This window comes from Oxyura jamaicensis, chromosome 23 (genome assembly GCF_011077185.1).
Source record: "Oxyura jamaicensis isolate SHBP4307 breed ruddy duck chromosome 23, BPBGC_Ojam_1.0, whole genome shotgun sequence".
In the NCBI taxonomy this organism is placed as follows: Eukaryota; Metazoa; Chordata; class Aves; order Anseriformes; family Anatidae; genus Oxyura; species Oxyura jamaicensis.
In genome coordinates, this window is record NC_048915.1 from 4,905,805 (window position 1) to 4,931,328 (window position 25,524).

The 25,524-nt window shown below is 50.2% G+C and overlaps 4 protein-coding genes across 11 annotated transcripts in view; all 4 read left to right on the plus strand.

The window, feature by feature from the left end:
- The first annotated feature begins 832 nt into the window (after positions 1 to 832).
- Positions 833 to 15,580, plus strand: SFPQ (splicing factor proline and glutamine rich). 5 transcript variants are annotated; one of them, XR_004755846.1, is made up of 12 exons: positions 833 to 1,591; positions 1,855 to 2,043; positions 2,140 to 2,441; positions 2,558 to 2,653; positions 3,811 to 4,007; positions 4,294 to 4,378; positions 4,647 to 4,764; positions 4,986 to 5,034; positions 5,114 to 5,235; positions 14,179 to 14,223; positions 14,494 to 14,568; positions 15,504 to 15,577. XR_004755846.1 is itself a non-coding variant. In XM_035345318.1 (11 exons), exons 1-10 carry the CDS (start codon positions 935 to 937, stop codon positions 14,197 to 14,199), a joined length of 1,836 nt encoding a protein of 611 aa, XP_035201209.1. In that variant the 5' UTR covers positions 833 to 934; the 3' UTR covers positions 14,200 to 14,223; positions 14,494 to 15,580. The 5 variants fall into 5 exon arrangements, 2 of the variants coding, with proteins under 2 accessions (XP_035201209.1, XP_035201208.1); XR_004755845.1 differs by having other exon boundaries at positions 935 to 1,591; positions 7,855 to 14,223; XM_035345318.1 differs by having other exon boundaries at positions 14,494 to 15,580.
- Positions 15,581 to 19,499: 3,919 nt separating this feature from the next.
- Positions 19,500 to 20,473, plus strand: TMEM35B (transmembrane protein 35B). 2 transcript variants are annotated; one of them, XM_035345845.1, is made up of 3 exons: positions 19,500 to 19,659; positions 19,826 to 20,006; positions 20,079 to 20,214. In XM_035345845.1, the coding sequence occupies exons 1-3, from the start codon at positions 19,552 to 19,554 to the stop codon at positions 20,207 to 20,209; spliced, it is 420 nt and encodes a 139-aa protein (XP_035201736.1). In that variant the 5' UTR covers positions 19,500 to 19,551; the 3' UTR covers positions 20,210 to 20,214. The 2 variants fall into 2 exon arrangements, with proteins under 2 accessions (XP_035201736.1, XP_035201738.1); XM_035345847.1 differs by having other exon boundaries at positions 19,503 to 19,659; positions 19,829 to 20,006; positions 20,079 to 20,473.
- Positions 20,474 to 21,489: 1,016 nt separating this feature from the next.
- Positions 21,490 to 24,037, plus strand: LOC118177552 (platelet-activating factor receptor-like). 2 transcript variants are annotated; one of them, XM_035345348.1, is made up of 2 exons: positions 21,490 to 21,537; positions 22,535 to 24,037. In XM_035345348.1, exon 2 carries the CDS (start codon positions 22,544 to 22,546, stop codon positions 23,546 to 23,548), a length of 1,005 nt encoding a protein of 334 aa, XP_035201239.1. In that variant the 5' UTR covers positions 21,490 to 21,537; positions 22,535 to 22,543; the 3' UTR covers positions 23,549 to 24,037. The 2 variants fall into 2 exon arrangements, with proteins under 2 accessions (XP_035201239.1, XP_035201240.1); XM_035345349.1 differs by lacking the exon at positions 21,490 to 21,537 and adding an exon at positions 22,062 to 22,129.
- Positions 22,047 to 25,524, plus strand: part of DLGAP3 (DLG associated protein 3) — a 29,868-nt gene continuing 26,390 nt past the window's right edge. Inside the window, exon 1 of one of the 2 annotated variants that reach the window (XM_035345338.1) lies at positions 22,047 to 22,058. The gene's annotated coding sequence lies outside the window, so the exon portion shown is untranslated. Of the gene's footprint in view, positions 22,059 to 24,421; positions 24,441 to 25,524 lie in introns of those variants that run through there. The other variant, XM_035345340.1, reaches the window with a different exon arrangement.

A 25,524-nucleotide genomic window follows, 5' to 3' on the forward strand; every position in this document is an offset into this window, starting at 1 on the left:
GACATCACAGAAATGCCACTGAAAGGAGCGGTTTACATTGTTGTAAATTTGGGGGGATCGACATCCACTTTCTTATCAGCAATGGTGATAAGCACAGAGTGGGTCCTTTGTTTGCAAGGCGCTTGCGAATTGCAATGGCTTTAGTCAGTTGAAATATTCATTTATGCTACTTCCCTGTTAGGTTTTTCAAACAAAATTGGGTGAAAGCACTCGCAGCCGCGACCTCCCGACGGGAGTTGTGCAACACCGCCAGCCTCGAACGAACAAATAGAAACTGCTGCGGCAAATGTGCTTCCAGAGGAGGAGTGAAAGGCGCCAGCCGTGCTGAAAGGAGCCAGAAGTGTTTTGAGAAGAGAGCTGAGACCCAGACATTTTATTTTATTCTATTTTATTCTATTATTTTTTCTCTCAGCTAGAGCCTGCTGCTGCCGTTACAGAACACCTCAAGGCCCCGTTCCCCTGCTGTGGGGCTGCTGAGGCGAGGCCGGGCCCCCCGGGGTTGCCCAGGCCCCGTTGCCCCGGCGGCTTCGCGCCCGACTGACTCCGCGGACAGCCAATCAGAAGCTGCGCTTCGTCCCTAAGCTCGCCTCCCGCCGCTCAAACTGCCCAATCAGCACGCAGGAGGTTAACGGATCATCCTGTCTCCGTGTCGGCGGTCAAATGAACCAATCGGCCGAGGGAAGGTCCTTTACCAATAAGATCAAAGAGTTAGGGGAATGGGGGCACGCGATTGGCCACTCCGCCTATCGGTCTTCAGCGCCGCGGCGGGCGATTGGCTATCGGGGCTAGGGGGCGGTTTCCGGGGGCGGGGAAGGTATATTAGAGGCGGACAAAGGCGGCGGCGAGGCCGTTTAGCTCGCCGCCATTTTGCGCAGCGGGCTCCGAGGAGCAGCAGCCGGGGCGCCTCTCCTCTTCCTACTCCTCCTCCACCACCATGTCGCGGGATCGGTTCCGTAGCCGTGGCGGCGGCGGCGGCGGCTTCCACCGGCGAGGCGGCGGCGGCGGCCGCGGCGGCCCCAACCACGATTTCCGCTCCCCTCCGCCCGGCATGGGGATGGGCCAGAACCGCGGGCCTATGGGGGGCGGCCCGCAGGGCCCGGGCGGCCCGCCGGGCGGCGGCCCGAAGCCCGAACCGCCGAAGCCGCCCGCGTCGACCTCGGCTCCGCCGCCTTCTTCCTCTTCGTCCGCCTCTACCACGGCGGGGCCCGCCGGCAGCCAGCCCGGCCCTGGGGCGCCTCCGCCGGCCGCTCTGCCCGCGGGGCAGCCGCCGCAGCAGCAGACTCAGGGCTCCGCGCCCGCTTCGGCTCCCCCCGGCCCCGGGGGGCAGCCTCAGCCGCAGCCCAAGCCGAGCCCTAGCCCCACGCCGGCCGGAGGCCCTAAGAAAGGCCAAGGGCAGTCGCCCGGCGGTGGGCCCAAGGGGCCGGGCGGGCCTCAGCAGGGGCCGGGCGGGCCGCATAAAGGCGGGCCGGGCCACCGCGGCGGGCCGGGCGGAGAGCCGCGGGGCCGCGGGCAGCAGCACCAGGGACAGCAGAGCCTCTCGTCGCAGCAGGGCCCGGCCGGAGGCGGCGGAGGCGAGAAGCTTTCGGACGAGGTGAGTCATGGCGCCCTCCCCCCTCCCCGAGCCACAAGATGGCGGCGGCCGCCATGGGGGCCTCGCGCGCCGCGGCCGCCATTTTGAGGGGAGGAGCGCGGGGCCGGGGGACGCAGCGGGGCCGGGGGGCGCCGGGCCGCGGGGCGAGGCCCCCTGAGGGGCTTCGGGGGCAGCACGGGGCCGTATCGGCCTGTCCCGCCGGTTGGGGAGCTGCGGGACCGCGGTCACGCAGGGCTGGCTCGAACCGCTTTGCTTCTTCGTAGGGTTTTAAAGCCAATCTCTCGCTTCTGAGGCGGCCCGGGGAGAAGACCTATACACAGCGCTGCCGTTTGTTTGTGGGGAATTTGCCTGCTGATATAACGGATGAAGACTTTAAGAGGTTGTTTGCCAAGTATGGGGAGCCAGGAGAGGTTTTTATCAACAAAGGGAAAGGCTTTGGATTCATTAAACTGGTAGGCTTTTGTACCGTACGTCCATCTCCTTAAAACTCTCCCGAAATAGTAATTTGTAACGTGGTTGTCTAAAACTGGGTCTTAAACTTCCCTCAGGAATCCAGGGCTCTTGCAGAAATCGCAAAGGCAGAATTGGATGATACCCCTATGCGGGGTCGACAGCTTCGTGTTCGTTTTGCCACACATGCTGCTGCTCTTTCAGTGCGTAATCTGTCACCTTATGTCTCCAACGAGTTACTTGAGGAAGCGTTTTCCCAGTTCGGTCCAGTGGAAAGAGCTGTTGTGATTGTAGATGATCGAGGTAGATCAACAGGAAAAGGCATTGTTGAATTTGCATCAAAGCCAGCTGCTCGCAAAGCATTTGAACGGTGTACTGAAGGAGTGTTTTTGTTGACAACGTAAGTGTTTTGCTTCTTTGGAATTTTAGTTTTAAGCTGCAAAGAGTTGTCAGTTGTTTCTAGCTTTTCAGAGTGCAGATTGCTATGGAAGTGTAAATCGTGTATTTTGTATTCAGCACTCCTAGGCCGGTTATTGTGGAACCACTGGAACAACTGGATGATGAAGATGGTCTTCCAGAAAAGCTTGCTCAGAAGAATCCAATGTATCAAAAGTAGGCACTATCTTTTGTTATAAACAGTATATAGAAAACATAGTGTGATCTCAGGCTCTGAAGGAGTTAGCAGTTTTTCACATCTGGCTTTGAATATCACAAACAGTGCTTAAATATCAGCCTTTTAATATTTTTATGGCAAGCTCTTAGCTCAGACTTCAGTTGTTAGCTCATATTGTTGCTGAAAAGTGTCACTTTATTTAAGGCACATAGCATGTTGATATCAAAGGGAACAGTAAATTGTTTATTACTTAAAGTAATAAACTAAATTTCTCATTTGTTTCATAACTAATAAAGTTCTCTATGGATTTGCCTTACCAGGCTCTATTGCACATAAAAAATGTGGTGGTAGATGTCTTTCCTTACCTAGTAACGTTAGATTAAGACTTCTGCAGTAAACCTGTTTACTATAGAGATGTGTTTATCAGATCGCCAAAGGGAGTGGGGAGGGAAGGTACTGTGGGTCTTGAAATGTGTGTTCAAGATGGCTTGTTAGGATCAAAAGCTATAAACAGCTTAGCAACGATGTCTTTGAAAACAGTGCAGATCAGTGTTTTTCCTGGAATCTTAAAGTATTTTAAATTGCTAATGTATGAAAAGATGTTAAATTTCTCTAGTTTTGTTGAATTAATTAGTGAATTTTTAACTCTAGTTACTTTATTTGACAGAATGAGGTGTCAGGTGTTTTGAGGACTATTTAAGTTAAATATGACAGTTCTTTAACCAGTTAAGTCGGCACTGAAAGCTCCATCTCTCCATATCCAGGTGTTCTGAACAGCTCTTTAGGCAAAGGTCTCATCTTTGAGGATTTTGCAGCTGGCATTTAACAGCAGTGGAGTGTTTCGAGGAGGAAGTTAAGAACAGGATAAACAGGCAGTAGAACTGGAAGCAGAAAGATTTGCTTGGATGTGATATAGTGCAGGAGCCTCTTCATTTGTGTTTGGTAGTCCGTGGACTAAATGCTGTTCTTTAAATCCATAAGATGCTGTTCTCATCATTCAGTCAAAACAAACTTTATATTACATCATTGAGGTAGTATTTTGATGTTCTGGGGTTTTCTGATGTTCCCTAGTACTTTGGCTGTTCTGCCTGTGGTCTTTTATTGACCTTCAGTTTCCAGGCTTACGCAGCCTGACTGAGTATCTTCCTTTCTGCAGGGAAAGAGAGACTCCTCCCCGTTTTGCTCAGCCTGGCAGTTTTGAATTTGAATATTCCCAGAGGTGGAAATCTTTAGATGAAATGGAAAAACAGCAGAGAGAACAAGTGGCAAAAAACATGAAAGATGCCAAGGACAAACTTGAAAGTGAGATGGAAGATGCTTATCATGAGCATCAGGCAAACCTCTTGCGTCAAGGTAATTGGCTCTGAGGTCTGTCTCTAAATGCTTTTTGCTCTGAATGCTGGCTTAAATGTATGACTGACTGTTTAATGGTCTTATGAATAAATTCATGCTTCCTGTTGTGAACTTGAGGTTGATAGTTTCAGTCTTAGAGAACTGTGGTTTCTCAGTTTTAAATTAAGTATAGCTAAAATAGGGTTATAAATACTGTCTGTTGTAGTATAAATGAGGTTGATCTAAATGAAATCTGAATTTAAGTCTGAGTTTGTGGAACAGCTGCTGACAAGCTTGGTTTCTGCAGATCTTATGAGGCGTCAGGAGGAACTGAGACGTATGGAAGAACTCCATAATCAAGAAATGCAGAAACGCAAGGAAATCCAGCTGAGGTTGGTCTGGCTTTTACAGGATTTTTCAATTGTACGTTTGCTTCTTTTAAACTAAATGTGAAAACTTTTATTTTGTCAAGAACCTCCATTGCGGCTTCAGTTTGCATATGAGAAATTGAACTGCAGTGTAAGTTTTTTTTTCCCTTGAGTATTTAAGCATCATATGGTATCTCTTCTGCTGAAGTGTTAAACTGCTCATACGTGTGATGTTGATGGGATGCTGAAAGTGTTACTCCTGTAGTTTAACGGTCTGCTTTGGGATGATCAGGCAGGAGGAGGAGCGTCGCAGGCGGGAAGAAGAAATGATGATACGCCAGCGAGAGATGGAAGAACAGATGAGAAGACAGAGGGAAGAGAATTATAGTAGAATGGGTTACATGGATCCAGTAAGTGAAAACGTGATATTTTCTGGATATGTTACCATGCTTGGGGATTTCTGGAATTCTTTGGATGTTTTTAAGATCAATGCGTTTTGCTTTCTTTAGGTTAGATGATGTGATGTCTTAGTGTAAGTGAAATGATAGGTGTTGGCTGTACGTGAGCTTTATCTCCTGAAAGGTACAGATTTCAGTAATGTTCTGTGCTAAAAGTTGTTTCTTCTACGCAGAGGGAGAGAGACATGAGAATGGGTGGTGCCACCACAATGAACATGGGAGGTAAAGAATTTTTAAATAATTGCTTTATGTGGTTACCTTAGAAAGTGCCAGAATATGATTATATGTTTCTCTTTCTTAGATCCTTATGCTTCTGCAGCCCAGAAATTTCCACCTCTCGGAGGTGGTGGCGGCATAGGTTATGAAGCTAATCCAGGAGTTGGCCAAGCAGCCATGAGTGGTTCTATGATGGGAAGTGACATGGTAATGTATCCTGTGGTGGCTTTAGTTTAGCACAAGGGAAATGTTGCAGTTGGGAATTGAGTTCTGTGCTCCGATGGTTGTGTAAATTTCACTGTTAACTGCTGACTTTCTTGTCAGGTGTTTAATATGGAAGACTAGTTTGACAGTATGTAGTACTAGTTTAGTTAACCATTATGATAGCTTACACAGTTGGAAGTTGTTTGTAAGTGAATTCAAATGTGCTGCTAAGCATATTTGCAATTAACTCTGACTTCATTGGACTTCAGAAATTCTGCATCATAGTTAGGCTTGGAAGGATTCTTACAAGCTGTAGATAATCTGACAATTTTCAGAGTTAAAATAACCTACTAGCTGTTCAGTAATTGGCATTTTGTATGGACAAGTGAGATCTTTGTTCTCCTTTCTGAAGTTTAACGCTGTTTCTTTTGGCCCTTCCAAGCCTAGTTAGAATTGATGCATGTTGGTATGGATATGCTGTTAATTCAAAAATCTGTGCTCATGTTTCTTTAAGCAGCAGATTAACTTAAGTAATGGTGAACAGCATATCACTTACTCTGTATGCTGAAGTTTGCCATAAAAAAGCAGAAATGCTGTTTTTTTAGGTTTTAGGCATGTTCCAATGATCCTTGACTGTAGCCATTTTTGTGGTTCCTGACTCACACAGGAATGATAGCCTGTTCTTGTTGTTTTCTTTGTTGGGTATGGCTATAGGTAGGGTTTATTAAAGCTACTGCATATCTCATGTTCTGAGGTATGTTTCCAAATGGCTATTTTTGGCACACTATATGTGTGAATGGGCTTTGAGCCTGCTTGGTGTTATCACACTGAAGCAATACCGATATAGATTAAAGAAATGCTTAACGAGTATACTGGAAATCTATGTTGGTTTAGGCGGTGATGCTAGTGTGCGTTCACCCTCCTTGTAAAGGGTGTACTGTGTTGCACAAGCTGAAGTAAATGATTTTTGGGTGGGCTTAGGCCTCTGGCTTAACTTGGTGAGCTACCACAGTAGCTTGTCAAATATCTTCTGTTTTTATGGGAACCGTATCTTTGGAATCATAACTTTGCAGAGCCTCATCGATTCAGTAGACAGTGCCGGTGGCCTTAATGTACCTATAATCTACTGATATATTTAGGCAGTTCCTAAGTTCACAGTGAACAGTTAGGCAGTCTGTGGTAAATGCTGTGCATATTTTTCTCCTCCTGAAATTCCTGGTACAGGTGCATGCTGAACTTGTGGAATACTTGAAAACATGATATGGTCAAAATGTGTGACAGTAAGATGGTTTAACTGCCTTGAGTTTCTTAGGATGGGGATCTCTGCCACACAGTGCTGTCACAGTTACTGGGCTGCTATCTTTATAAACAGAATTGGAGGTAGGCTTAAGCTGCTGTGACTTAGGCAGAAAGACTCCAGGTAGTATTTCTGAAATACTTTTCTTGGAACGATTGAAACAAACTTTCAGAAGTCAAGAACTTGAAGTAAAAGTTTCCAGTTGCAGGTACCTTTTGTAACAAGCAACCTACCATTGTTCTGTTACTCGGTAGTGGAAAACTTGCTTGAAATGAAGTTTAAAGCTATCTTTGACTTTATAATTTGTCAGTTCTGTAGATTGAATGCTGATCACACCTACTGATAGACAGTATCTGAACAAAGTACATGCAACTAGAGGTACTGGCAAAAATACTTGAAGCCTCTGCTTTATTGCAGGGCAATTTAGCTTTTACATCTCGGTGTGAAGGCTTTCAACACTGAAGTTGTGAATTTTCCAAGAGCTTGTGGTGAAGGTGGGGTGGGAGGGGTACATTGACTGGATGCACAGAACCCTTTGTGCATATTTCTAACCTGAAACACTGAATAAATTGTAGCTCTCTGAACACATTTTGCATATACAGCAGCAGTTCCGGAGTACGTGGGATTTAATAAAAGCAAGTCTCTTGATGGAGCAGTTGCGTTGGTTAGGTAAATCACTGGTCATGAGCTTTTTCACATTTTTTTTTCTTCTTGTAATCCAGTAGTGCTCACTAGCAGTTTTGATTACTGCCTAAGGCCTCTGCAGTTTAGTCAGCAGACCGTAGTCTTAACCCCATCTTGAAAAGCACATGGTCTCTATTGCAGCACATGCCATTAACTGGTGAGTAGGCATTCTGTTTACAATGACATTTTATGAATGTCAGCTTGTACTTCAGTGAACTGAAGATATTCTCTCTGGCTAGGCTTATTGGAAATGACAGTGATGTAATCTAAGCTTTTACTGCACTAAAGGTGAGAAGTTTGCAAGCTATTTGCATTAACTTGGTTGAAAATTGCTAGAGCTCATTTGGAAAAGTTGTTAATTCACATCTGCACTAATGCTTACATTTCTAGCACTGCAGGGAGGATCTGTTCTTTGTAACAGATGTATGAGAATGCATCAAGTGGGAACATACCTCAAGGCATGTATTACAATAAACTAATTTTTAAATTACCCTTTTTTCCTTTCTATGTTCCCGGTACCTGTGGATCGGCTCAATGGTGATTGTATCGACGAACCTTGACTACGGAACCTTCTAAAAATATATACTTAACACACATGGACATCAACTACATATAATGAACTGTTAATTCTGTTCCAATAGCGTCCTGAACGCTTTGGGCAGGGAGGTGCGGGGCCTGTGGGTGGCCAGGGTCCTAGAGGAATGGGGCCTGGAACACCAACAGGATATGGTAGAGGGAGAGAAGAATATGAAGGCCCAAACAAAAAGCCCCGATTTTAGATGTGACCTGTAGTTTCATTCCAGTTTGTTTTGTCTGTCTTGTTTAGACACCAACTTTTTAATTCTTGCATTTTAGTAAGAAAGCTACGTTTTTATGGATGTTAGAAACTTACTGACCTAATATTTGTAAGTGGTCTGTTTGGGCGAGTACAATTTAATTATGTAATGCAGTGTTTCAAAGCAAATTTAGCTGTTTTTTTGATGTATAACGTCCCTAACTTGATGGCAGTGTACCTTGTGCCACTGAATTCCCAAAGTGTACCAACTTTTTTTTACTGTGCTTCAAATAAATAGAAAACTAAATGTAGTAACCTTTCTTGCCATTCATGGTTAAATTAAGAGGCTAAATACCACACCTTCAGCAGTAAACCAAGAGTCTTGCCACAGAGGTCAAATGAGACCAGGGTGTGGAACCGTAGTGAAGAGCTGAGATCTCTTCCCAGAATGCCTCTAGCTTAAGATTGGGTCAAACAGTAGCTTAACTTTCCAGTAGGTGCAGATTTTTTAAACATTAATTGTGCTGCAATAAGGAAGCAAATGGAAGTCTTGCAGGTGCTGTAAGATAATCGTCATGAAAGCTACGCTGCAAGTAATGCAGTTTGTAACGAATTTCATATTTTAGCTATGGATAACGGGTGGTGGGATGATAGCACTTACCACCTTGGCAGTTACTGCTTGGAATTTTTTTTAAGTCTTTAAGCAGAAGACTTAGCAATGGTTACTTTAAAATAAATCCATAGAAAGACTTGTATTGACTGACTTCCTATCTTACGGATTATTATTGAGATATTTATATGCTCTTAAGCTGTTTGAGATTCCAGGATCTGGCTTTGCTCCGTATTGTATATCTACCTGAAATTGCTTGGCAAAAAGACCAGAAGTGCTACTTGAGTGATGAGGGGAGAACCTGCCAATTCATACTTGTAACTTGCTTATGTCCTCATGCTAATTGAGTGGACTAATTTGCATAGTTCAGAATTCAATTGTATTACGGGGGCTGCAGGATCTAGTTTTAAGTCTTGTGGCTGGTGGGTAAATCTTAAATGCCTGTATGTAAAATACAGAGAAACGAGCATTCTTGCACGATGGTTATTGCTATTATTGATGTGTGGAGGTAATGCATCAAAAGCAGTATCTAAACCTGGAGCTAACAGTTAATACTGCACAGTACAAATAAACTCCCTTCAAGGCTGTTTTGTAGGTCTGATGAATTCATTAGCTTGCTGTTAACTTCGTTAAGCCCCAGAAGAATTTCAAAGCATTCTGGACTCATAAGGTAGTTGCTTTGCTTATTATGACATTGTACCAGATAAGCTGGGAACATGACTTCCCAGCATAAAATGCCTTGGTGTTAATGCAGGATCCATCAACCTGCTTGGCACGAAGTAGGTAAACTTAGTTTGGCTGTACCTTCACGCCACTCCCCAACTACCGAGCATTCTGTGAGTAGCTTTAATCTTGCCAAGATCTTTCCACTCCTTGTGCGAAGCATTGGCTAATTCTAAATTCTATGCTAAATTTTCTGTGGTTAAAAGTTGTCAGCTTGCAGTATCTTAGAGAGCGGATGATCGCTCTTGAAGTACTCACTGTAAGTGCTGTTACTCCTCAAATGAAAAAATAGTTTGTGAAATGCTGTTAACAGGTAACATTGACTTTGGAATATTCAGTGCACTAAATAGTGACTCAGCTGGTTTGGTGAATGCTTCTTATATTTTCCCAGAAAAGTGTGGAGGTTGATAACACGCTAAGACAATGAATTGCTATTCAGGAAATTCCGAATTGGCAGTTTCTAAACTGCAGACCAGGTATTTGGGAGTACTAGTATTGGATGCTTAGCCTAAAAATCAGCAGTCCCACTGCAATTTGCTTTAAGTAGTCCTAAATAACGCATGTGTTTTCTGCAGGGTGTTCATGGGACACCCACAAAAAGTGAAGGTGTCTGAGATGGGGATTTCTGAACGTAAACATTAAATTAATTTTTTCAGTTTATTTTTCAGATTACATGTCATTCTTTATTAAAGAGATGCTGGTGCATATCCTAAAGTATGTTCTCTTGTAGCTCTGTAACTTTGAAGAGTGAAGGATGCTGATGTCCTTGTACCTTACAGAGGTTGTCTCTTGGTACCCCTGTTTTGTATGTAAGCTACTGTTGCTAGGTACTAAAAATCGATGAGTTGCAAAACCATGACCAGTAAATACATAGAAGAATCGGCAGTTTTCAAAACATCTGAAAGTTTGGTTAAATGTAGCTTTGTTGTAGCTGCATAAGCAGAATTTCTAAAACTCTAAAGTTCTGCTTTGAGTTGCATGTACTCAACAGGCATACAACTAAATAGCCAACTCTATTTCAAGGCCTTTTAAAGGTGGTGTCTTAAAAGCTGGCAAACATGTCAATTTTAAAATCTGATAAAGTTACTAAACGTGGGAGGTGAGACGGTTATGTTCCTTTGATCTGTTCCTATGAGGTTTTGGACTTTTTTCATAAAATCAGATTGATGTAATTGAATCTTTAAAACAATTTAGAAAAGTGCTTGGTTGGTCAGACCTGTTTTTGGATGGTCTGGCTCACAACACCTTTTTGTACTGGACTTGGAGGACATTGGCTGTTGCAATTTAGCTTGCTTTAACAAAATTGAGCCCATTTTGACATTTAGGTATCTAAAAACTGCAGCATGTAGAAACTGGTATCGTTATTCATATCTTCACGCTTCCTCAGAAACGAATACAGAATAATCTTATCTTCTGGTGTAGACACATTACACTAATCATCTATACAGCTGATGAGAAACTGAAACTGCTTTTGAGATTTTGTGGTATTTTTGTGGTAGAAAAATTCTTGGCTTCTCCTTGGCAACCATTTACTGTGGCAGCAAGTTTTTGCTGGAGTTTTTGAGACTGCAATTTACACTTAAAACTAGTGGCCTGCTACATAACTGCACTTAGCCAGCATTTCTGCAGTTCATAACTGTGAGGAACGTAGTACCACAAATGGCAATGGACATTAGGACCCGGATGTAGTATTCCTGCTTGCTCCAAGATTCTCATTGCCGACTGCGTACAGGTAGGTAACAAGCAATATAATATAACTTGGTGACTTTCTATGTAATCTTATACTGTGGGTATTCTGACATCACACTTCTGACTGTGGAATTACAGTGCAGCACTCTTCATACCTGTATGCTAAACTTGCATCAAAGCTGCGTGGTTTTCGGTTTTAAGCTTTGTCTTGTTCAGAGTCAATAAGCAACTTACTGTGATTCTTAGATAAGTGTTTTCAGACCCGATTCCTTTGTACATATGACTCGGCTTGTGTGAATTTTTCTCAGTTACGATGTAACGAAGATGTTCTTAGACCAGCTCTGTGGGGAAGAGGGAATGTGACCTTACACTTAGTTAACTAGCCAACTGGGTGCTGGCAGTGCCTAGAAAAACATCGTTTAAACTTTCTGTAGTGACAAAGTGGCCCATCTGCAGTGCATCCCTTTGTAGAGTCTTGGCTCGGTAGGAAATGTGTTAGTAATCACTGCTCTAGCCCTCTGTGAACTGATAGTCAAAGCTCACTAATACAGCCAGCTTTAAGACTGATTGGGAATATTTCTCAGGGCATACAAATGAGTGCTTGAATGAATATCCCTGTAAAAAGTTTGGTAGAGCTTATTGGAAATTTCAGTTGTCTTTATTTTAATTAATCCTTGATTGACAAGCATATCACATTTCTCTGCCTTTAATTGCTAGTGGTGAGATTCTGTATTTCTGCCTCTTAGTCATCTTGGTAGTGTAACACTCAGTTTCATTTTTCATCAGTCTCGAGGATGTAATTCTAAACTCTTCACTGCTAAAAATGCTGAATGTAGTGTTTCAGGATAAACATGCTTACGTTTCCAGACATCCAGACATGCTGATCTCTAGCTCTTTTGCATTAGTTCTTGCACCTGAATTTCAGGGTCCCTCGTTGCAGCACATGATCCAGCCTCTTATCTGATCAGTTTATTTCGGAGGTATTGTGTTTTCCCCCTTGTTCTGCAAAGGTCTACTTTGCAGTCATTGTTTCTGGTATTTTGGACCATTCTGTGTTACCTTCCAGAAAAGACTCTTGCTGGTGAACAGGTGATCTGCTGGACAGCCTTGCCCTCTGCTGTAGTAAGCTTTTCAATGTTCCATTGGAAGCAGCTGCACCTTAAACTTAAAGCCATAATACCAGGTCTTTGGTTACACCACAGTGAGTGTAGCTGAACTCTAGCTAGTCAAGCAGTGACACCGCTTGTCACATTCAGTTCGGCTTTTTGGTGATGGCTTACTCTTAATCTGCAACTAGAATTCAGTAGCAATACTGCTGACAGTACACATACTGTCATGTAGCAAACCTGAACTGCTAATCCTTAAACCAGTGCTCAGATCTAACTAGTATTTCCAGTGTGCTCTGGATACTTGACCTGTAGGAATGTCGTGGAGGGGTTATTGGCACATCTGCTTTGTTCTACATACTTAAACTAGTAAGATTTTGACACTCTTGGAGCAAGCAATCTGTGACTGAACCATGGGTCTCATACTAGCTCTGACTGTCTGCAGTAATGAAACTTGGTGTGGTAGATAACTTAAAAGCCAGTCTGTAACAAGTGGGTACCAAGAAGTGACATTAAAGTGCTTGCATTGTGTTTCATCTTGAATTTATACCTGTGTGTGAAATACACTTTTTCTCAAAAAAGCTTATCTAAAGCTTATCTGAAGCTCAGAAGTGTGGTGTCAGAATACATATGCGTACCTGTTAGGCCCTCAGATCCAGAATCTGGTGCTGTCAGGAGAGAGCACAGCATAGCGTGTATGGGGGCTTTACTGTAACATTAAGCATACAAAGTGTTGATTTGCTTGCAGTTTTCCCCATAGCTAAACACCGAGGCCTGTGAGTAGTTTTAGGACTTCAGCAGTAATGGGGTTGCATGTCTCTGTTAATCATTGCCAGCTGCAGTGACACGATCAGGAAGGCCAGCGTTTTGTTCCATTCTCTTAAATAAGGCTAAGCATGTTGGAAAGGATGCATAAAAAGTTATGCTGTTCTGGGTAAATACTTGGCTTCTTCCACTACTAGCAAGTTTGGAATCTGCTAATTAGCTTCAGATTTTTCTCTCCATGCCAGCTAGTGGGGCTCTTAAATAGCTGCTTACTGGAAAAGGAAAAAATAAAAAGGGAGGATTGGCCTTCTCCCACTTCTGTCATTGCTGCTAGATAATGATTGACATGTTAGGACTTGGCTGTGCAATCCCGCAGTGGTCTGTGAATACCCCATCTCTATAAATGTTGCTTTTGAACACCAGTACTGAAGAGCTAACCGGGGAGGGTTGGGAGGAGTGTGCCTCTAAGTGAATCTGGAGTGTTAAAAGGATGCACAAAGATATAGTATCCCTTATGCATGGTGTTTGTTGCTATGGCATAGAAAACAAAACGTGCATACTATACTTCTGCTCCTGAGGGCCATGATAAAACCCAGGTGGTGGGTTTGAGACTAAACTTGAACTTGTCCCTACCTGGTCAAATCACCCTGTGACCGTAGTGTGATTCGCCTCCCAACGAGAGGTGTGCACAGAATGTTGTACTACTACATTCCCTAGTTGCTAACTATGGCAGTTTGCCCTCACCTTAGTTATAGTAAACGGGTGGGTCTTCAGAAGGGAAGAATTTCTTGCTTTGAATAAAACAGTCGACTGACAGTGCTAATCAGTAGTGTCTTCCTTTGGCTTTTGAAGCACTTCCAGGACTATTGAACTGAGGGCTACTAGGAATTAGGGACATTGCACTCTTCACAAAGCAGAAGGAAGAGGGCATTGTACAGGAAACAAACTAGGTTAAAATAGTTGAAGTAGCTTAATAAAATTAATGCCTTCACATAAGGGATAGTATACCTCTGGCTGCAATCAAACTTCATTGTACTCAGACTGGTGATTTACGGTTTGTGCTCAGACAAGGTGCAGTTCTTCAGGCAACTACATGCATATTCCTTCACCTCTTTACAGATGTTTAGGCTAGTCTGTTTCTGCCCCTTATTCTTCCACTTAATATTTTGGAATAATTTGTAAATTCCCCCTCATAACTAATCAGTCCACATATCTTAAAACTTTGCTTTTAAGTTAGTTTTGAACTGGTCATAACTTGCTGTGTATTATAATAACAACTTCAATTGTTATCCTTTAGGTGAAGATGCAAGCTGAGTGAAACTGGAGTGCTCATCCGTTGGAAGTAAGCATAACTTCGTGTTGTTCTGAATGGGTGAAATAATAAAGGCCTCTGGACACTTGATGTTCAGTCACAAAGTAACTTTGAATTAGTGAATGTGTGAAATGTGTAAGGTAGAACTTAGTAGCTTGCTCTCAAGCTGTGGGGTTCAGTACCTGGACTCCATCTGGGCTTGATATCTTGAGAGCAGTGGTTAAAAACGCCTTTCTAGATGTGGGTTTGTACAAAAGGTTTAAAAATCAATGTAAATAAAACTTGTGAATGTTTTTCTAGTTCAGGAGCTGAGCATGAGCACATCCAGCACGATGTCCAGTGATATGCGAAAGGACCAAGAAAACAAGTGAACAAGTAAGTAGATGCTGTCCTTAGGTTACTGATCTGTTAGAGCAGTGCATCACTCTGTGATGTGTCAGGTAGTTCCTGCCTGGAATTTGCCTCTTATTAATCACAATTTTATATAAAAATTATGAATCTTTCTTTTGTAGAGTCAAGATCTAACCATTGTTTGAGGCTTTTCAGCCCTGCAGCATCAAATAAACTCATCTGAACACTGTAGGTGGTCAAACAAGAAACAAGCATGTTTAAGTTAAGGCTCAAATGGAAGGGGTGTGAATAGGATGAAGCAATTTGTCAGCAAGGAAAACAGGAATAAAGCAGCTACTGATATGTTAATCTAGCTAAAAGTTGTTATAAGTGCTAGTTATCTGAAATAGTTAATAGACATTGAACTTTCAAAATTACCTGCAAGATAAGTCCTGCAAGATAAGTTAGTGCATACAAGAACGCAAGCCAATAGCGGTTTAGGGAAATAAACCTAACTTGCAGAGCTGGAATTAATGAAATTTTCCCTCTAATTTGTTACTTAAACTACAAGGGGGAGCTTCAGATATTTTAAATCTTGTGTGAGGAGCAACATGCAAAAGTACCTTAACACATGAGTGAGGGGTAAGTAATGCTTAGCTATGCCACAGCTGAACCTCTTAAGATGTGAAAGCATTGAGATTCAATCGGTGAAATCCTATTGAATCCCGTGTGATGTGTCACTGCTGCCCTTGTTTCTGGGGTAGTAAAACAAAGCCACTTGATCTTTAGAGGTAGATGAAAACATGGATGCTACTCATTTTATCTCAAGTCTGATGTAAGATGTTATGATCCTAGAGAGTATGTATTTGATAGGTGCATGACCTTTTCTTTGTGCTGCACTGATTCCCTTTCCATGTCATTGTGTGTGATCTCTGGTGGAATTTTAAAGTTCTTGCTAACTATGTGTTTTTTACTTGCAGAAGAAGTCCAAATGTGGTGAAGAGGAGCCAGGAACATACCAATTTTTACAAATAAAATATTTAAATTTTCTTAATGACTTCTGTTTTATTCTGGAGCGTATTCAGTAAGTTGTTGAGCATAATGCAATATGGGTGCATTTGAGGAACACTGCCACAAATGAGTCTGTAGAAGGTGATGCAGAGTGCTTGGAGCAGTGGAGTGAGGATGGATTTGGGTCATTGGATCCTGGTCTACACTGAAAAGCATAGGAAACAGCCACACTTAACTAATAAATATATAATACAATACTTCTTTTTTTCTACTGGGAGTATGTTGTAGACTTACTCTTATAGCTGGACTGCTCCAGTTTGGGGGTCAGAGATTCTTGACCAGTGTGTAGCCATGTCTGCTTTTGCTAAAATGACTTTTTTTAGTAAACTACTCTTACCCCTAAAGCACAATAGGTGGTTTTAGAAGTTTCACCCACTCTATCCCCATCTCCAGAGTTCCGTGTACTGCTCTATGTGTTAGCCTTCGGAATGTTTACACATGCTTGATTGGTTTGAAGTAGTTTACTCAGTGATGACTAGTAATTAAGCCTGAGATGCCAGTGTTGGAATTCCTTGAAAGCCAGAGAAGTGCTGCTTTTAGCACTTGAAGCACAGAATTCCATGGTTCAAATTGCTTCTTGAAGAAGACAGCTGTAAAGCCACTCTGTGCACATGCGTAATTCCTGCTGTCACTTATTAAATATAATCCTTTGTTTAAATATCATGTGTTTAAAATAGCCCAACAGTAGGTTCCGGTAATGCAGTTGCATTACAACAGAGTTACCCCCTACAGCGCACAAAGTCACAAACATTTGGCTAGGAACTGTTGTGAGACTACCACGATCAAAATTAATTGTACTGAATGTGGCAAGGCTGTGTGCAGCACTGGAGCTGTGTCTGGGTGTTCACTGGTGAAGCATTAGTGTCTGGCTGAGAACAAGTTCACCTGTGCTTCAACTGCCAGTCAGGAATACATTCTGCTTGGACTTAAATACTGTTTGCTTGTGTCCTACTGAGGAGGTTTCATTACTTAATGTTGGTCTGAGCTACTGCATCATTTCTGACTCAATGTTTTGTAGCAGTGTGTGTGTATGAGTAGCTCTGGTGCCCACCTCTACTCATTAGGCATTCAGGGTTTCTTAGACAAGCAGTTGCTGCTGCTGGACTGCCAGCCCTGTGGCTCCACGCCAGTCACGAGTGTGTCTCAGGGCATGGTTAGAGGGAAAGAAATCGAGCTGCAGGCAACTGCAAGCTGCTGTGAGTGGGTGAGCAGCAGCAGGGGGTGCCTTGGTATTTCACTGCGCCTGAGTTTTACAGCGCAGAAGGTTGATGCTGCATTAAAAGCTTTTATCTGCTGGTTTCCCCTTTTTCATGCAATCAGGTACAGGGTAGAGTGAGATAATTCATTGATTTGACATCTTCATGCAATTGTCCAGATTTTGAAGAGGCTTCTGAAAGAAGAGGTTTTGTGGTTCCTCATGCCGCAGCTGCTGGCAGGTGCGATGGAAAAGGCGCTGCGTTACATGCTCTTAACAAGCTGACAGGTTCAATCTTAATTAGGTTCTGCTGCAGGATTCATTAAGTACTGCACACAGTTCAAAAATTAAGTTCTTCACCTGTTAATTCAGACCTTTTAACCAAGGAGGAGCCTTGAAGGAGAGAATTGAGCTGTGTGGTCAGTTACCTGTAGAAACGACGCCCTGTGGTGTGTGCAGTGCTGAAGCTGCTGCAGAGGCTGAGCAGCCCTCTGACCTCGCGCTGGGAAGGATCAAGCACTGCAATGCTTTGGGGACCAGTGCTTTGAGGATGGACTTGGAGAGCAGGAGCCCCTTGCATCCTGTGCCTTTAGGAGGTGTCTTGCTGGTGAGGGAAGTGCTGCCTCAAAGCAGTGGAGGCCCGTAGTGGCAGGAACGTGGGTGGGTTTCACTGTCTTGTCTCCACAGCTACTGCAGCCTTATGCAGCCTTTTTTTCCTCAAATTCTGTTATTTTCCAGTAACTTGTCCTGATTTAGTTTCCCCTGTTGCAGCAGTGGCAGATTCTTATGTGAAACTTTCAACCTAAAAGTGGTACCAGCACTCTAAATGAACTTCACCTCCTACAACTCCTTTTATAAGCAAACCGTGTTCTGCTTTTTGTATCGAAATTGCGCGTGTTTTGGAGAATTGCAGAAAGCCCTTGCTTTTTTCATCAGTGTGTAGGCCATTATAGCATCACCTGATAGATGACTAGCACAGAGCATTTCTTTTTCCTTAACATCTGGGCAGCGTGCCAGCAGGTTCTTGTTTGCTGGCTGGTGAAGCTGATTACCTGGTTCTACTGCATGTTTCATTAGTCTAAGTAGCTCCCGTAATAAACATCAGAGGCTGAGAGCCGTACGGGTGGTGGTGGAGCCCTGTCACAGCCACTGTATTTATCTACTTTGCAATTCAGCCCCAGGCACCTCGGAGCGGCACTAGGGCTGCGATTCCTGGGGGTTATGAGGGGGGGAATAAAGCTGCATCTGCGTGAGTACCCCAGGGACCAGGTGTGGGGTTGCTTTAGAGCTGGGGTGGACACAAAGCTTGGCATCTTCCTGCTGAATTCACGAGGCAAATGAGTGAACCTGTGGCAGATCGCTGTAGTCCAGTCTTACGTGGTGGGGGAACAGTTTCTCCCATGCAGGAGGCCATTTTATTAGTTAAGACCTGACAAATGATGAATGACTCATAGGAGGAGCTTGGGCTCATAAATCTAAAGATAGCAGAGTCCCAGCTGGGGGGGTTTGGGGAAAGGGAACTATATTTTGTCTGCAGATGTTTCCCGTTGGGGTAGGATTGCACCAAGGCAGGGCGAGTTATTTATTCCTCTCCCTCCTGCACAGAGATAGCTGGGTGAGCGGCAGCCGGCTCTGAGTCACTCGCTGTGACGTGCATCAGAGGGCTCTTGGGGCACCGGCTGCTCCTGGTCTGCGAGCCAGGGCCCGGCTCTTCCAGCACTGCTGGGGGGCGAGGACGGGTGTCCCCGGGGGCACCGACTGCTCCAGGTCTGTGAGCCTGGCCCGGCTCCTCCAGCACCCCTGGGTGTAGGATGGGTGTCCCTGCAGGCAGGGGCCGTGTCCCGCAGGACAGCGCAGCCGTGGTGCCACCCTGCCCCGTCCTATGGCTGCTGTGGCCCTCCAGAGCCAGACGGTGACGTGGGTGCCCCGTGCTTGGTCCTGGCTGCCTGGGAAAGGCAAACGTGTGGGTCCAGGAGGGGAAGCAAACATGATGCAATGGTGCTGCACTTTTGCACAGAAACTACAGCCAGCTCTGCCCTGTGTCTGAGCGGGCTCTGCTCTGCCTTGGGGGTGGGTGAGACCTTGCTATCACAGGAAAAGAGCAAATTCTGAAGCTAACCGAAAATGGTTTCTTCAGGAGCTGCCTCGCTGCGCTCCTCTCCCCTCACACACTAACAATGGGCCTGGAGAAACGATGAGAGCTTCGTGCAGCAACAAGACAACCCCGCGTTCCATGTGTTGTGGCCCTCAGCGCCTCAATCCATTATTCACTCAGGGTCTGGGCTCTTTTATTTTTCTCTTTTTCCCCCAAGAGGCTCTCCTAGACAATAGGGCTGCCTGCTCATGCTCCAGCAGCGCAGGGCGCAGCTCCGCACCGACATCTGCTGCGCCCCAAGGGAGCCGAGCGAGAGCGTGGGGTCAGGGCAGGCGATGCCCCCGCCATCTCGCTGCTTCCCCTCACCGGCTTTTAACACATTTGGTTTACGGGCTTTGACAATTAAATAATTTGTGGTTTACCACAACGGCACCGCGCAGCAGCATGGCCCCGGTGTATGAGGGGTGCTCTGCCGGGGGAGGGGGGGGGGGCTAGCAGGCCGGGCCCCCCACAACCCCCAGCCTTGCTCCGGGCCCCCCACGACCCCCAGCCTTGCTCCGGGCCCTGTGTGGAGCCAAGCCCCGGGGCCGAGGCCGTGAGGCGGCTCCCGGGGCCGGGCAGGGCCGAGCCGCGCCGCCCCCGTCGCCGTCCCCGCCCCGTGCCCGCCATGGCGGCGGTGTTCGCCGCCCTGCGCGTTCTCCTCGGGCTCTTCTTCCTCCTGGCCGGCGCCGTGAAGCTCACGGACCGGCTCTCGGCCGACGTGCACCGGCACATGGTGAGAGGGGAGCCGGCCTCTGGGGGCTTGGGGCGCTGGGGGCGGCCTGAGGGGGGCTTCGGAGCCGTGGGGGGACTGGGGGGGGTTCAGAGTCTGAGGGGGGCTTCGGAGCCTGAGGGGGGATTCGGTGCTGGAGCTGGACCTGGGCCCCACTTGCTGTCCCCAGCAGGCGCAGTTTGTCCGCTTCGCCGAGGTCTTTCCCCTCAAGGACTTCGGCTTCGCTCCTGAACCTGACCCGTACCTGGTGGCCGTCGGCTGGGTGGAGGCGGTGGCCGGGCTGCTGCTGGCCGTCGGCCCCCAGCTGCTGCAGGAGATCAGCAACTTCGTGCTCAGCATCGTCATGATGGGTGAGGGACGGCGGGGCGGGAGGCTCTTGGCCCCTGGCACCCCCTTCATGCCTCCTGCGCCCCCTCTTCCAGGTGCCATCTACACGCTGCTGGTGCTGCGGGAGCCCCTGGCCATGTGCGCCCCCGCCACGCTCTGCCTCGGCCTCCTGCTGCTGCTCAACATCCGCGGCCACGGAGCCCCCTCCAAGCCCAAATTCGAGTGACCGGAGGAAGGAAGGACGGATGGACAGATGGATGGAGGGAGGCGAGACCCCTGCGGTGTTTTGGGGGGCTGTGAGGTAACGTGGCGCTGCTGGGTGGTGTGGCCCTGCTGCTAGCAGGGCACTGCAGGATGGAGGCCGTGGCTCCACCGTGGCACCGCTGCCACTCTGGTGCTGAACCAGCATGAAGTGGTCGGGTCCTCCCGTGCCGGGCTGGCGCTGGCTCTCGTGGGGGCTTTCATATTTTGGAATAAAGCCTCTGTTTTTTTCATGTTTTGTCTCCGCTGTTTGTTTCTGCCTCCCCCAGTGCTGAGCTGCAGAGTCACCGTGAGGCTGGGAGGTCCCTGTGTCCTGGGACGGGGGGCTGGCAGGGTCCCAGAGCAGCACCTGGGGATGAGGACTGGGAAATATGTGGGCAGCACGCAGGGGTGGAGAGCCAGAAATGGGAGCCTGTGTGGGGAAGGAGCCCTGAGGCTGTCTGGAGCCACGCTGCAACATGCCAGGCCACTCGCGCACCCAGCGGGGTGACAGCAGCCCCGGGGTCCCCCAAGCCCTATGCCTGGGCGGGCTCAGGCAGGTGCTTTCTGGGGGTCTTGCTCCAGTGGGGCAGGGTCTGCAGGGACCCATCTGTTCTCTGGGACAGACTGAGTCCCCTGGGGATGGGCACTGCATGGTGGCAGCTTGGCTGAAGCCCAGGATCACATCTGAACCCTGTGCAGCTCCCAGCAAAGGAGCTGGGACAGATTCGGGGGGAGACGAGGCTCTCGGAGAGGTGCAGCACACTCCAGAGCCACCACCAGGACCTGAGCCACCAACCAAGGGGACAGGCTCCCTGTCCCAAGGCATCAGGGCGGGGGAAGCGTCCCCTTTGCAGGGCTGGGGGGACCCTGGGGCTCTGCTCCCGCTGAATCCCGCTTTGAAGCAAACAAAAGCACAAGGAGGCAGATTCCTGCTTTGATCCCTTTCGGGTTGCCCCCCTTCTCCCAGCTGCTGAGTGCAGAAACTTGACCTCCACTGCTTTCATGTGGGGCCTGGGAAATGGCCCTGGAAGGGGACGGGGGCACTGGGGGGGGCACAGCCACCACCCCCCCTGTGCCCCCAGCCAGCACTGGTGCAGGGGTCTTAGCGTGGCTCCAGCGTGGCCGCCCCCATTACATACACACGCAGGTGCCTCCCTGCTCCAGCTGCCCTCCCACACGCTCTCACCCCCACATGGGCTGGGGGGGGCTGGAATCAGGCGTCCCCGGCCTCCCCCAGCCCGCCGTGAGCATTTAAAGCTTCCAGCAACCCGGCTCGGTGAGGCGGCGAGGAGCAGCCGGAGGGGACGCGGGGTAAGCGAGCTCCTGGACGTGTCCGCAGCGTGGTGCTGAGCCGGGGATGGGAGGGAGCTGGGGGCATCCCCCTGGTTATGGGGTGCAGCAGGGGTGGATGCATCCCTGTGCCAGTGAGGGTGGAAAAAGGAAGGGGAAGAGGGGAGTGCTGAGGGAGCTGGGGGGGTTTTAGGGGTCTGTGCTGGCTCTGTGAAACAATTCAAGCCCACCGGGATCAGCCCTGCATGGCACATGCTCAGCAGCCCGAGCCCTCCGTGCCTTGGCGCGGCGTTGGGTGCTGTGTGCACCGGATCTGGCCCTGCTGTGCTGGAAGACGCCCGCTCGGTGACTCAGAGCCGTCAGCAAGGTGTGGGCAGGCCGTGATGAGAGGTGAAATTGCTGCAGCCCTGGGCTACAGGAATTGCAACAGAGAGAGGTTTTTCCATGTCCAGGGCTGGGGAACAAGGGGGTGCCTGCCCCGTGCTGGTGCCCCCCTCCTCATCATCATCATCTCTGCGCTCTGGTGCACCCTGAGCCGCTGGGTGACTTTCCCCACAGGGATTTTGGGGCGCTGGGAGCAGGAAGAAGCAGGAGCAGCAGCAGGGCTGGAGGGGTTCGTGCAGCCCCCAGCAAGCTCACGGCTGCGAGGGCGGCGTTAGGCAGCGTTAAGCCCCGCAGCTGCGAGCTGGAGCCAGCTCAGCACCTCCGGGTGCCGCCGTCTGCGGCTCTGCCCCTGGGCCGTGGTGCAGCTGCGCCTGCCGGTCCCCGGGGAGCGCCGGGCTGGCGGAGCCGCTGGCTGCCTGGCGGCGTGGGGGCATGCGGCTGGGGGGGCTGGGATGGCTCCCAGAGCCCGTCAGCTCCCTTGGGGTGGGGAAGAGCTGAGCCTGTTTGATAGCAACCCCACGGGGCAGCTCGTGTCCGGTGCTGAGCAGTTGTAGGCACCAGCTGGAGTTGTCCCACCCGGTCCAACGCCCCCGCCATGTGCCGCAGGTCCCTGACTGTCCTCCCGTCTTTGCAGGAGCCCGGGATGAACGGCTCAGCACCGGGGCTGCCGCCGGCGGAGCTCCCCGACGAGTGCGTGCCCCACGACCCGGTGCAGTTCGTGCTGGTGCCGGCTGTCTACTGCCTGGTGCTGTGCGTGGGGCTGCCGGGCAACCTGGTGGCCTTGCTGGTGTTCCTGCAGAGCGGCAAGGTGAGGAAGGCCATCCGCATCTACCTCATCAACCTCACGCTGGCCGACATCCTCTTCAACCTCACCCTGCCCCTCTGGATCCCCTACTACCTGGCCGGGGGCGACTGGCTGCTCTCGGAGGCCGCTTGCCGCCTGGCCGGGGCCACCTACTACGTGGCCACCTACAGCGCCGTCACCTTCATGGCGCTCATCAGCTTCAACCGGTACTGCGCCGTGCGGGCGGCGCGGCCGGTGCTGCCGCTGACCGGGCGCCGCGGTGCCGCGCTGGCCTGCGCCCTGGCTTGGCTACTGGGGCTGGGCTGCGCCGTGCCCACCCTGGCCGCCCGGCAAACCTTCCCGGCCCGCGCCGGGGCCACCACCTGCTTCGAGCAGCACGCGCGGCACCGAGCCTACGCCTACGCCATGGTGGGTTTCTTCGCCGCCGCCTTCCTGGTGGTGCTGGGCACCTACGCCTCTGTCGCCCGCTCGCTCTCGGTGCCTGCCGCCGCTTCGCCGGGCTCGCACCGGCAGCAGGCGCGCGCCATGGTGCTGGGGATGCTGCTGGTGTTCGTGGTGTGCGTGGCCCCCTACCACCTGACGCTGGCCCCCTGGGTGGGCAGCAGGCCCCCCGTGCCACCCTGCGGGCCCCCCGCCGCCCTGGACGTGCTGCACGCGCTGAGCGTGGCCCTGCTCAGCCTCAACAGCTGCCTCGACCCCCTCGTCTACTGCTTCTGCATCCGGCGCTTCAGGGCTGACCTGGGACAGACCCTGCGCAAAGCTGCCCGGTGCCTCCCGCTCTCCCCTCCGGCCCCCGACGTGCCCTTGCCCAGCGTCCGGGCATCCTCCTTCACCTCCTCGTAGCGGCTGGGGGGTGCTGGGGTCCTGCCCCCCCCCCCCGCTGCTGCAGTCCCAGAGGGTTGGGGTCCCCAGCAGGGCAATGGGCACGGCTGGGACCAGCTCCGGCAGCAGGGAGCGGTGAGGGGGGAGCTCTCGCCTTGCACACCCCCACTCCATCCACCCCCGCCCTGCTCTCGGCGCATCCCCACGCGCTCACGGCCCACGGTTTCCTCTCTCGTGTGGATCCTGCACCCAGCGTTTGCACGCACCAGGAGGGCGCCTTCCCTGCTGAGGGTGGGGAGAGGCTGAGCTGCGGTGGGACAGGGCAGGAGGTGACGTGCGGGGTCCTGTCCCCTCCCGGGGGGCTCCATCCCGTGGGGACATGCACCAAGACACTGACGCTTTGAGCTGGGCTGCCTTGGGGGGGGGGCTGTTCGGGACCCCATCCCGCGGCGTTCCCATCCTCACGCCCTCATCCCGCCTGCTCCCTGCCAGGATTAAAAATGAACGAGCCAACGGCTGCCGAGTCTCTTTGCCGGCGGGGTGCCGCGCTGCATGCCGAGCAGCACCGGCCGCTCCCGCAGACAGGACAGAGCTGGGCACGGGGACCCCCCCGGCACCCCCATCCCCACGCACCCAGCTCCTGCACCAGGACCCATGGGGGGGGCAGCAGCCTCCCGTTCCCCCACCCCTGCTGCGTGCAGGCCTGCCGGGGTGCCGGTGCCTTGCCCATGGGCAGCGCAGCCTCCAGCCCCGCTCACGCTGCCGCTGCCTCCCCGGAGAGCCCTCGCGCTCAGCGGGGGCGGCGGAGCCGGCACAGGGCCGTGGGCGTCTGCAGGGGCGGAAGATGGTGTTTTCCCAGCCCTGTCTCGTTCCTGCTGCTGCCTCAGCTCTGCCTCCCCGGCACGGTGCGAAGGTGAGCGGTGGGCGCTGCGCAGCCGGGTGGGATTCAGGGCAGTGAAGGGCAGGGGGTGGTGGTGGGGATGGGGGGGACACGGGGGCTTCAGGTGCCCCCCACCTGGGGGTGTCACCCCCCAGCACAGTGTGCTCGGTGCTTTGGAAGGAAAGAGGAGGCATCAGGCATGGGCAAAGGGGTTTGAGGGGGGTCCTGATGGCATCACACGCCCTCAGCCCCCCCCTTAATGCCTCCAGCACCCCAAATCCTGTGTCCTGGTCTCTGTGTTCTGCACGGAGCTGTGTCCACTGGCTGTGCTGCTCCTGCTGCGGGACGGATGCACCCCTACGGGTGTGCTCCTGTGGGCAGAGCTGCTGCACCCCGAACACGTGGGCACCCAGGTGGGGGCTCTGCCCCATGGGTGCTGCTGGGTGACAGCTGCACTTGAGGGACGTGGCTCAGCGGTGATTTATTACGGTGATTTACTTATTTGCAGGGCAGCAAAGCTGGGGGAGAGGGGGTCTCCGTGTGCTGCAGAGAAATACACGCGATCTTGAGGCTGGGAGACCCAGACACGGATATTCTTGGGCTGCCAGGGTGCCCTCAGCACCTGGGTGCTCAGCTCCGGTTCAGCACAGCCAAGCCCCGTGGCCGGGCTGGATGGAGCAGGTCTCCACGTGCCATGGTGCCGTGTCTCAGCAGAGCCGTGCTGGTGCTGCACGCCGAACCCTCCCCGTTATTCTCCTGGAGTAGGGGCTGTCCCAGCCACGCTCGCCCCCCCGTTCTCCTTTTGGAGCACGCATTAAATATTAATCCTTTTATGTAACTTCTCAGGGAGGTGGGCAGAGCTCTGCTCCCCGCGTGCACGCAGGAGCTGCCGTGCCAGGTGGAAGCACTGGCGCTGCGGGGCCGGACGAGAGCTGGGGCTCACCCGCCCGGGGTGCAACGGGATTACCGGGGGGTGTCCTTGAGTACCAGGGGCTGGACAGCCCCAGCTCGGTCTCTGGTGACCCCCAAGGGTTTATTCAGCGGGATGGGACAGCGATGGGGACCATGGGGCTGCTGAGCAGCAAGTCCCGAGATGCTGTGCCCCCCTGCCTGGTGA